General features: G+C 37.0%; 1 protein-coding gene across 6 annotated transcripts in view; it reads left to right on the forward strand.

The window, feature by feature from the left end:
* Nucleotides 1–12,355, forward strand: part of ITCH (itchy E3 ubiquitin protein ligase) — a 129,594-nt gene that overhangs the window by 65,184 nt on the left and 52,055 nt on the right. For all 6 annotated transcript variants that reach the window (XM_059406833.1, XM_059406828.1, XM_059406830.1 and 3 more), the window contains one exon: nucleotides 3,474–3,519. In XM_059406833.1, coding sequence (XP_059262816.1) covers nucleotides 3,474–3,519 — 46 coding nt within the window. The remainder of the gene's footprint in view (nucleotides 1–3,473; nucleotides 3,520–12,355) is intronic.

The following is a 12,355-nucleotide window of genomic DNA, read 5'->3' on the forward strand; positions in this document are numbered from 1 at the left end:
CTGTCATTACCCCAGAAAAATAAACCATTGTCCATTCTATAATCACTTCCTGATCTCCCCTCCCCTGCACCCCACCCCAGCCATTTGGTAAACATTAATCTGCTTTCTGTCTCTGTGGATTTGCCTATTCTGGGTATATTATAAAGAAGAAATTATATAGTATGTGACCTTTTTTGTCTGGATTCTTAGCATATTGTTTTTGAGGTTTATCAATTTGAAACATGTATCAGTACTTCCTTTTTTGTGGCTGAATAATATTCCATTGTATGTATATGCCAGTTTGTTTATCATTTTCATCCACTGGTGGACATGTGACTTATTTTTCCACCTTTGCCTTTTAATGAGTCATAAATAATAATGCTATAAACATTTGTATGTAAGTTTCTTTGTGCATATGTTTTCATTTCTCTTGGGTATATTCCTAGGAATGGAATTGCTGGTGCTTGTTTGATAGTTTGTTTTTTTCCTTGTTAATTTGCTTTTGATACAGTTTTTTTTTTAATGTTCTCCATTTGAAAATTATAATAGATACATATATAAAAAGAAAATTCCAGTATCAGAAATCTTTGGAGATATGTTTTTATGTCTCTCCTTCCTTGAGGCTTGTTTTCTTATATGTTTGCTACTCTTTGATTGCCAGTTTATTTTTTATTGTAGTCTTTGGGTATCTTAGGGGCCTAAATTGGGGATTAATTGCCCCAGAGAAAATTTCTTTTGCTTCTGGTAGTGCCAGGGTGTGCTACATACCTGGGAACACTTCAGCTCCTTTAGAGGATCCCAGACCTTTGTTTCTGTTCTATCTCCGAGCTGATAATAGCCATCAGGAAACCTTCCCCACCCCCCCTCATATTTGCTTACTGTACCCTGTTCCTGCTCTAGTATCAGTTCACTTGTTTGTTTGGCTTTTAAGATTGCTAGGCACCCTGGAAATAGAGCAGTGTGTTAAATAGCTTTGTCTACCAGCTAGTTATTTTGTGGCAGGAAAGCTCTTTTGCGTAGCTTATTGAATAGAAGAGATCTTTGTAGATGTTCCTCCAAAGTGTCCTGTGGGTAATATGTGTGCATTTAGAAAAATGATGATTTTTTGTTGAGGAAATTTGGAGTAGGAATGCTGTAAAAGAACAATACATTTGTAAAATGCAAACTTTAAGTATGGTCATTGTTTCCTTCTTGGAATTCATTGTATAAGTGTCAGATATTTTGTGCCTTTTAAAAAAACTATTCTCTGGAAACACAAGATTAGGTCTATTTAATTTATGCCATACAGTTCATAGTTAGGTCTTCACCTCCGTTTTGAAGTGAAATAAAAGATCGAACAAAATGGCCCTTGTCTATATTTACTGATGAAATATAAATTTGAGGGTGCCTGGATGGCTCAGTGGGTTAGGCCTCTGCCTTTGGCTCAGGTCATGATCTCAGGGTCCTGGGATTGAGTTCCGCATTGGGCTTTCTGCTCACCAGGGAGCCTGCCTTCTTCTCTCTCTCTGCCTGACTCTCTGCCTATTTGTGATCTCTGTCAAGTAAATAAGTAAAATCTTTAAGAAAAAAAAAAAAAAGGCAAATTTGAGACAGTAATAGCTAATACTTATAGAGGGCTTATGTGTTCTGGGCACTGCTCTAAATATTTATGCTTAATCCTCACAACTATTCTATGAAGTAGGTATCCTTGTTGTCTCCATTTTGTGTGAGGTAAAATAAAAAGCACAGGAAGATTATGTGTACTTTTCTAAAGTCATGAAGTTAGTACATGATGGAAGCTATGATGCAGACCAGGCAGTCTGGCCTCAGGGTCCATGTGATTAAATACTATGCTTCTCTGCAATATAAGAAGTTTAGAAGCGGCATTTATTGGTAGATTTAAAAAGAATATTCCAAACGACTTTCTTAATTTTTTAGATAAGTGGGATACTAATTGTCTGATTTTAGTAAAACTATATTTTTATTTCCTTTTCTGATTTCATTTGTCTCATCAGCTATTTTAGGTGAATATAGTCTATATAAAATAAGGGTTTTTTTTTCTTAAAGATTTTATTTATTTATTTGACGACACAGCAAGAGAGGGAACACAAGCAGGGGGCATGGGAGAGGGAGAAGCAGGCCTCCCGCTGAACAGGGGGCCTGACACTGGGCTTGATCCCAGGATCCTGGATTCATGACCTGAGCAGAACGCAGACATCTAACAAATGAGCCACCTAGGACTCCCTAAAAGTAATTCTTGTAAAACTGAAATGTGCCCTTTTTAGCTAAAATGCATTTCATTGTGCCATGTTTTTAAAACCATTTTTAACTGTTTCATTGAGGTGTATTTTATATTTCATAAAATGTACTCATTGCAAGTCTAAAATTTAATGCTTTTTAGTAATTTAATTGAGTGATCCAGCCATTACTGTAAATCAGGATTAGAACATTTTTATCCCCCGGCAAGATCCCTTTTATTTACACAAAATTCTGTTCTCATATCTAAACCCAGGCAACCACTTATCTATCTTACCTCCAAAAATTTGTCTTTTCTGAAATTTCATTATCATATAACACTAGTAAAATACTGTTGACTTTATTTCCTTATGCTGTACATTTTATGCCCCCACTTTTTTTAATGTAATATTTTCTAGACAAGATGATATACCTGCCAACATTGCTGAGGTGATATAATGTAGTGATGATTCAGCATTTTTTAAATGAATTATTCATTAATTATGCCTTGGAGCAATAGCAGTTACGATTTTACTGTTTAAAACTATGACTGTATTAAGGGACTATTGTTCTTTAACTACAATGAGGTAGACTGTTAAACTTGAATTCTTGTTTCTGCATTTTATAGTTTTTCTTTCTCTGCCTACTATTTTTGCTACAATCACTGGGCCTGCTTTTTAATATTTTTCTAGTGCACAGGCCCTTACTGAATCCTCAGAATAATTACCATGAATAAAATTTGAAGAAAATGTGAAATTTGTGGCATTAATTTGCCACTTTGAGATTAATTGGTACCTTTCCTATCTTGTAGTTGTTTTCCAGTCTCTTGCATTAGAGAGATGTTACTAGTTTTTTTTTTATTTTCAGATTCTGTTTTTTATCCATTATCCTGATGGTGATCAGAATTTTTTGTGAGGTTTTTGGAATATAAAAGATGGCTGAAGTATTAGATTTGAGTTAGAATCAAACAAACAAACAAATAAATACAAATCTTGAGAAAAAAAAAGAATCAAGCAGACATACATTTCAAAAGGCATAAGTAGGACATGAGTAATAATAATACCTTGACTAATTGACATCTCTTACATGTAGTAAGCATTCGAACAACATTTTGGTAAAACATTTCTAATTTCAATCACATGAACATGTATCACATTTTCCTTGAAATTTAAGTTATAATATATTCTACAATATTTAATGAAAGGCTTTGCATGTTTAGGAAGAAGGTGAAAAACACTTTTTGAATCTCATTTTCTGTGTAAATTTTATTGATGTTAAAGGTGCTTCACAGAGTGATGATGGCTCCAGACCCAAGGATGAAACAAGGTAAGAGTTCACTTTTTGCTTTACTATAGAATATTCGAAGAGATAAGGGAGAATGAATATTAATTGTAGTCAGAATTTTAGTTTGACTAAAACAGAAGTTTAGACTGCTACAAGAATAAACGAGGGTCAAAAAATTCAGGACTCAGGCATCTGGCTGGCTCAGTGACTGGAGCATGCATCTCTTGATCTCAGGGTTGTGGAATTTGAGCCCCACCTTTGGTGTAGAGATTAGTTTAGGAAAAAAAAAATCTTTAAAAAAAAATTCAGGGTTCAGGGTAAGAAAGAAAATATTTATGAATGTTTCAGGACTCTTAGCTCATCTGACTGCAGTTCTCCAGATTAGAACAAGGGTACCTGAATTGCCCTTCTGACTGAGCCAGCTCTTCTGACTGAGCCAGCCAGCTGCCAATAGATTCAGCAGTTTCATGTGCCTATCTGCCTTGAGGTCTAGGGTCTGAAAAATATTGATTGCCTTGGGTTGTGTTAACTGACTTAAACTTTTATTTTTTTCAAAGATTTATTTCTTAGAGAGAGAGAGAGAATCTTAAGCACACTTTCTGCCAAGCACAGAGCCTGATGCAGGGCTCCATTCTAGGACCCTGAGATCATGAACAGAGCCAAAATCAAGAGTTCGCCCAGCCACTTAACGGACTGAGCCAACCAGGTGCACCCTGACTTAAATTTTAAGTGTTTAGTGGTCATCCTAGAAGTTGGTAATGGGAGATAAACTTAGAAAAGGAAATGTTCCTAGTCTTAAAGCAGTAAGAGGAATGTATCTTAAAGAGTTAGAAAATCCCATTTGATTCTTTGTTTTTCCCAAACTGAGTAAGCAGTAAATAGGAAGATGGTGAACCACAGAAGTGTCATGGTCAAAGGAGGAGAATAGAAAAGCAGTATCACAGAACATAAGGGAATATATCTGGAGAAGTGGGTGTTACAGTGTCAAGTGCTGTTAAGAGAGGAGAGGTGGAGCAAGTAGAACAAAATGGTGGTGGTTATTGAAGCTGAGTCGATAGGGAGTTTGTTGTACCAGTCTGTCTACTTGCGTGATGTAGGGAAAATTTCATAATAAAAGTTAAAAAAAGACAACTCAGCAAGATCTTTGGGGAAATGAAAGTATATGAAACTGTTGTCTTTCATCTAATAGAGATCTACCTTCAGAGTCGCTTCTATAACAAAGACTCATCTCTCGTACTAATCTCACAAGAGGTGAAAAATTAAGGACTAATAACATCTTGTTCAGGGATTAATAACTGCTTTTTTTTTTTTTTTCCCTGAGAAAGAGAAGGGTGGGAGGAGCTGAGAGAGAGAGAGAATTTTAAGCGGCTTCCACGCCCAGTGTGGAGCCCAATGATGCAGGACTCAGTCTCACAACTCTGAGATCATGACCTGAGCTGTTAGACGCTTAACCAGCTGAGCCACCCAGACACCCTGAATAATAACTGCTTTTATTGCTCAGTGTGATTAAAAAGCAATAGAAAAGGTTTTTGAAATTATATAAATATATCTGTAGACTGGAAGACAGCATAGGCCTCTTGTGCTTCTTTTTAGTTAGATTTTTAATAGAAGTTTTTTGAATTCCTGAAAATTTCTGCATAATAATGTATAATATTTCAGTTTGCATTCATGAGTTGAGAACTTTTGCATAATAAATCCATATTTTTCCATTAATGAGAATGTGATAGAATTTTGTGTGCTTTCTTGAAAGTCTAAGTCATTTTCTTTTTTTGCAAATGTCAAGTTTTATGTTTTTATTTAATTTTTAAGTAATCTCTGCACACAATGCGGGGCTTAAATTTATAACCCCGAGATCAAGAGTTGTATGCTCTACCGAACTGAACCAGCCAAGTGCCTCCTACAAATCTCATTCTTAAAATACTTTATTTAAACTACTCTGGACAAGGCGCCTGGGTGACTCAGTGGGTTAAACTACTCTGGACAACTATAAGTTTCTTGCAAAGGCATTCCTGGAGTCCTCTCTTCATGCCATTTATTTAATCAATGCTCTACATCTTCCCAAGTAAATCATTGTCATAAATAATCTGAGGAATAGTACCTTCTAAATTTCTGAGATAGTTAGAGTGATCTCTCAGCCTGTCTTTTGTGTTAAGCATGAATTCCTTTGCATTAGCTTTTATTCCAGAGAGCATACCTCTGAGATGATGGGTTTGAAAAGCATTTAGTAAACTGTCAAATTTTTTTTTTTTTAAGATTTTATTTATTTGATAGAGACACAGCGAGAGAGGGAACACAGCAGGGGGAGTAGGAGGGGGGAAGCAGGCTTCCCACTGAGCAGGGAGCCCGATGAGGGCGCGATCCTAGGACCCTGGGATCATGACCTGAGCCGAAGGCAGACATTTAACAACTGAGCCACCCACGCACCCCTTTCAAATGTTTTTAAATGGTACTCTGCAGTAATCATGGCCATGACTGGCTTTTCCCCTTTATTTTTATTTACAGACTTCCTAACTATAAGATTAAAAAGCAGGGCAATATGTATACCCAGTGGACAGGGGCTTTGTGCCCATCTCCTCCAGTCCATTGCCCTAGTTATCATTTAGGAAGATGACTGAACAACTTTTGATTGGTTTACTTTTTTGTCCTAATTTAGGCACTATGTATACTGTGACTATAGTCTTCGTAGTCTTCTATTCTCTGTAACATGTCTGGATGTTTTGTGTTTCTGTGTTGTTTTTTGTCATTTTTATGAAGTTCAAGGTGATCGCTGCCTTGTACTCAAGATTTTGTTATTAGGAGTACCTTTCCAACTGTTATGAACTTATTGTATTGGCATCTTGGTTCTCCATGGTACTTTATCCTGTCCATAAACATCCAAGCTTATGTGTAAGTTAGATATATAAGTGTGATGAGATAAGGAGAGGTTTGTGGTAAGATTGTGGAGCAGAGGAACAGAGCCATAGTAAAGTACATACTTTGTAGCCAATTCCTTTTAAAAGATAGTTGGTAGTGGTAAGTTAATACTGACAATACTGTATAGTGAGTAGGTTTCCATGTTGGTTTTCAAAATCCATTTCAGGTTTTAGTTTCATACCCATTTATTAAAGGAACTAAATGGCTGTGTTTCTCAAACCTCAGAGTACACCAGAATCACCTGGGAGACTTGTTCAACTACAGGTTGTGTCTTAATCTCTAGTTCTCAATTTGCTATTTCTAGTTTTGGCTCAAGATTTGTGTTTCTCAGGTTTCTAGGTGATGGTGATGTTGTTAGACCAGGCCATATACTTTGAGAATCACTATGGTTAGACATACAGCTATTTCTTAGATTACAGCTAACTAATATGGGAAATTTTTTCCCGTTACATAATGAGGTCTGTTTCTTGAAAATCCCACCTTGCAGAATTGTCATTCTACCTTAATCTCATACTCTTTTACTTCAGAACTAGTTTAAATCTTGTTTCTTTTGTTGAACTTTTAAAATTTTTGTTTATTATTAAAAAATAATGCTTGATGGTTTTAAAAAATGTTTATCAGTATGTAAAATGTTTAAAAGCTTCATGGAAGAAATGGCATTTGGCCCAAGACCACAAAGCATAATTATAATTTGGCTTTGCATGCTTTGGGGAATTGGAGAGGGGAAGGACTTCTAGGTGGAAGGAAGAAAAACAGTTATGGAGATGGGGAACAATACAGGGTCTTCAGTTATAGCATAAATAGCTCAAAATAGAGTAATTGAAAGGGAAAAATAGGAGGTGGTGAATTTGAGAGTGGAATCAACCAGTTAATGTTTATTGCATCTTATATGTCAGGCAGTGTGTTGAGCATGTTTCCCCTCATTTCAGTGAATCTTGAACATTTTTATGAAGTAGGTAGGTGTATATCATTTTTATGGGTGATGAGAAAACTGAGGCTTAGAAAGAGAAAGGAACTTGCTTGAGTTAATAAGGCTCAACATAGCATAGTTGAGCCTGGGATTACCTGACCTTCAGAGCCTGAACTCATAATTGTCATGCTTTACTGTGACCTAAAATGGGACTTCTTTTTTTTTAAATCTCATAAGTGCTTGATCCTCAATAAATGTCAATTATTTTTAATGTTACATAGGTTGGGGCCAGATAGAGGTTTTGGTTTGTAAATACAGATATACTTCATTTTATTGTGTTTTGCAAATATTATATTTTTCACCAATTGAAGGTTTGTGGCAACCCTGCATTGAACAAATCTGTCAGCACCATTATTTTTAACAGCATGCACTCACTTGTGTCTCTGTCACATTTTGGTAATTCTTACACTATTTCAAACTTTTTCATTGTTATATTTGTAGTGGTGATCTGTGATCAGTAATCTTTGATGTTACTGTTGTAATTGTTTTGGAGTACGACAAATTGTGCCCATATAAGATGGTGAACTTAACTGATAAATGTTTGTGTTCTGACTGCCCCACCGATAGGCTGTTCCCTGTCTCTCTCCCTCTTCTTGGGCCTCCTTATTCCCTGAGTTACAACTGTTAGGCCAATTAATAACCCTATAGTTGCTTCTAAGTACTCAAGTGAAAAAGAAGAATTGCTTGTCTCTCACTTTAAATCAAAAACTAGAAATAATTAAGCTTAGTGAGGAAGGCATTTTAGGCCAAAAGCTAGGCAGGGCTCTTGCACCAAATAGTTAACCAGGTTGTGAGTGCAGAGGAGAATTTCTTGAAGGAAATTGAAAGTGCTATTTCAGTGAACATACAAATGATATGAAAGCAAAGCAGCCGTATTGTTGATATGGAGTATTAGTAGTAGATTATAAGTAGCCTGGATAGAAGATCAAACCAGCTACAACTATCCCTTAAGCTAAAGCTTAATCCAGAGCAAGGCCCTAACTCTCTTCAGTTCTGTGAAGGCTGAGAGAGATAAGGAAGCTGCAGAAGAAAAGTTTGAAGTGAGTGGTGTTTGGTTCATGAGGTTTAAGGAAAGGAGCCATATCCATGATCATAGAAGTACAAGATGAAGCAGCAAGTGCTGATGTAGAAGCCAAAGCAAGTATCCAGAAAATCTGGCTAATTCCATGAAGGTGGCTACACTAAAAACAGATTTTCAACATAGATGAAATAGCCTTATACTGAAAGAAGATGCCATCTAAGACTTTCATAGCTGGAGAGAAGTTAGTTCCTGGCTTAGAAGGGCAGGCTGACTCTCTTGTTAGGGGCTAATACAGTTGGTGACTGAAGTTGAAACCAGTACTGATTGGCCATTCCAAATATCCTAGGGCCCTTAAGAATTTAAATTTACTCTGCCTGTGCTGTATAAACAGAACAAAAAAACCTGGATGACATTGCAACTGTTTATAAGGTTTATTTAATATTTAAAGCCCACTGTTGAAGCCTACTGCCCAGTAAAAAGATGCCTTTCAAATGTTACTGCTCATTGGCAGTGCATCTGGTCACCCAAGAGCCCTAATGGAGATGTACAATGAGATTAATGTTTTCATGCCTGCTAACACAGCATGTGTTCTGTAGCCCATGGAGCTAGGAGCAGTTTTGACCTCAGGTTTTATTATTTAAGAAATACATTTTTAAAAAAGATTTTATTTATTTATTTGAGAGAGAGCACAAGCAGGAGGGAATGGCAGGCAGAGGGAGATGCAGGCTCCCTACTGAGCAGGGAGCTCAATGTGGGACTCCATCCCAGGATCCTGGGATCATGACCTGAGTTGAAGGCAGACACTTAACTGAGTCACTCAGGCGTCCCATACATACATACATACATACATACATACATACATTTATTTTTATTTATATTTTAAGTGTTTATTTATTTCAGAGAAAGGGAAAGAGAGCTCACAGATGAGCAGGAGGTATGGGGCTGGGAGAGAATCTCAAGCAGACTCCATGCTGAGCATGGAGCCCAGTTGGGAGTCTCTGTCCTATGAATGTGAGATCACAGCCTGAACTGAAACCAAGAGTCAGATGCTTAACTTACTGTGCAACCCAGGCACCCCAGGAAATATATTTCTTAATGTATTTCTTAATAACTGCTATACATAGTGATTTCTCTGATGGATTGGACAAGATAAATTGATAACCTTCTGGAAAGGAGTAAACATTCAAATGCCACTAAAAATATTTGTGATTCATGGGAGGTCATAATGTAAACATTAATAGGAGTTTGAAAAAAATTGATTACAATCCTCATGGATGACTTGGAGGGTTTAAGACTTCAGTGGAGGAAGTAATTGCAAATGTGGTAGAAATAGCAAGAGAGCTAGAATTAGAATCAGAGCCTAAAGATGTGACTAAATTGCTGCAATCTCATGATAAAACTTAAATAGACAAGAAGTTTTTCTTATGGATGAGTTAAAGAAAGGGGGTTTTTTGAGATTAAATCTACTCCTGGTAAAGATGCTGTGCAGATTGTTGAAATGACAACAAAGGAAGTAGAATATTACACAAACTTAGTTACAAAACACCAGGACGGTTTTAGAGGATTGATTCCGATTTTGAAAGAAGTTCTACTTTGGTAAACACAGTATCAAACAGTATTGCTACAGAGAAATCATTTGTGAAGGGAAGATTCAGTTGTTCTAGCAAACTTTATTGTTGTAAGAAATTGCCACAACCACATAGGGGAAAAGAGGAAAAAATGAAACAAGACAAAACAAGAGAGAGAGACAAACCGTAGGAGACTCTTAATCTCAGGAAGCAGACTAAGGGTTGCTGGAATGGAGGGCAATGGGAAGGATGGGGTGACTGGGTGATAGACAGTGGGGAAGGTATGTGTTATGGGGAGTGCTGTGTATTTTGTAAGACTTATGGATCACAGGCCTGTACCTCTGAAACAAATAATACATTATATGTTAATAATTTTTTTAAAAAGAAAAAAAAAAGAAATCAACACAGCCACCCCAACAACCTTCAGCAACCACCACACTTCTCAGTCAGCAGCTATCAGCATCAAGGCAAGACCCTCCACCAGCAGAAAGATTAAGACTTGAATCACTTTCAGGGTGGATGATGGTTAGCATTTTTTAGCAACAAAGTATTTTTACATTAAGATTAGTACATTGTTGGGGTGCCTGGGTGGCTCAGTGGGTTAAGCCTCTGCCTTCGGCTCAGGTCATGATCCCAGGGTCCTGGGATCGAGTCCCACATCGGGCTCTCTGCTCAGCAGGGAGCCTGCTTCTCTCTCTCGGCTTGCCTCTCTGCCTGCTTGTGATCTCTGTCTGTCAAATAAATAAATAATCTTAAAAAAAATTAGTACATTGTTCTTTTTAGACATAATACTGTCGCACACTTAATAGACTATAGCATAGTGTAAGCATATATGCACTGAGAAATTTTAAAAAATTGACTTTAATACTTGCCTTATTATAGTGGTCTGGAACCAGTATTGTTGAGGTATGCTGGTATAGGCTCATGGAATCTTTCTGTGGAGAGGAATGTCTCTAAAAATATTTAAGTGAGGCATTGGTATGATCAGAACTCCATTGGAAAAATTATTTCATTTGATAATCATGTATAGTTGATTATATGGTGGTGAATGAAGGTGGGAAGACCTAGGCAGGAAGTTGTTACAGTAATCCAGTAAGAGAGAAGGAGGGTTAGAACTGGGACACTGGTAGTGGAAGAGTAGAGAGAGAATGTGGAAGTGAAATCAGTGAGACTTTAGCATCAGGAGGCATAGGAGAGAAGAAAAGTCAAGTTTCCCAGGAAGATAGCTGTACATGGAACTGGAACATGAGAGGAATGATAGTATTAGAATTGGAGAGTTATTCTAGATCTCCTGCATTTAGTTGATAATTTGGTACCAGAGGATAAGAATAAGACAAGGATGACCATTTCTGATTTGGGAATCATTTCCGAGATGATATTTGAAATCATGAAATTTGAGACTCTAGGGGAAAAGACAAGGAAGAGGAAAGAACAAGAACAATGGGAACTATGTTTAGTGAATGGAAGGAAGAAAACAAACAGAAGAGATGGTTAGAAGTGGGAGTAAAAGATTAGAAAACACTGTCACAGAAGTTAAGAGAAATGTTTTTATTTATTTATTTATTTATTTTAAAATATTTTATTTAGTTGAGAGACAGTGCAGGAGAGCACAAACAAGAGGAGCAGCAGAGAGAGAGGGAAAAGCAGGCCTCTCACTGAGCAGGGCTCAGGGTTTGATCCCAGGATCCTGAGATCATGACCTGAGCTGAAGTCAGTTAATGACTAAGTCAGCTAGGCGCCCCAATTTATCATTTTTCATACTGTTAAATATCTGTCATTTGCCCTTAAGTCATTATTTTATTTTATTTTAAGATTTTATTTATTTATTTGACGGAGAGAGATCACAAGTAGGCAGAGAGGCAGCCAGAGAGAGGGAGAAGCAGGCTCCCCACTGAGCAGAGAGCCTGATGTGGGGCTAGATCTGAGATCATGACCCAAGATGAAAGCAGAGGCTTAACTCAAAGTTTTTGATTTCTGTATATTTAAATTTATTCAGGAATAAGTTCACTGTTCACATTTTCTTCTAAAGGTCTCATAGTTTCATTTTTTTGAAATCAGTTTTTAAATCATCCTGGAGTCTCCTCTGTTCTTGGAATAAGCTGAACCTCTAACCTGACTTCTCTTTTTCCACACAGCCAGTTTTCCTTGGCTTAGTCTAAGACCTCATTCTCTTCTACAGTATTTGTCAGCATTAAAAACCCCATATTTTAAAAACACTTCTCTTGGGGTACCTGGGTGGCTCCCTGCTCAGCAGAGAGTCTGCTTCTCTCTCTCCCTCTACCCCTCACCCCAGCTTGCTCTCTCTCTCTCACACTCTACATTTTCTCTCTTGCTCTACACTCTCTCAAATAAATAAAATCTTTTTTAAAAATCCTCAGATTGTAAAAAGATATTACAAATAATAAG

Source organism: Mustela nigripes, chromosome 7 (genome assembly GCF_022355385.1).
Source record: "Mustela nigripes isolate SB6536 chromosome 7, MUSNIG.SB6536, whole genome shotgun sequence".
Lineage (NCBI taxonomy): Eukaryota > Metazoa > Chordata > Mammalia > Carnivora > Mustelidae > Mustela > Mustela nigripes.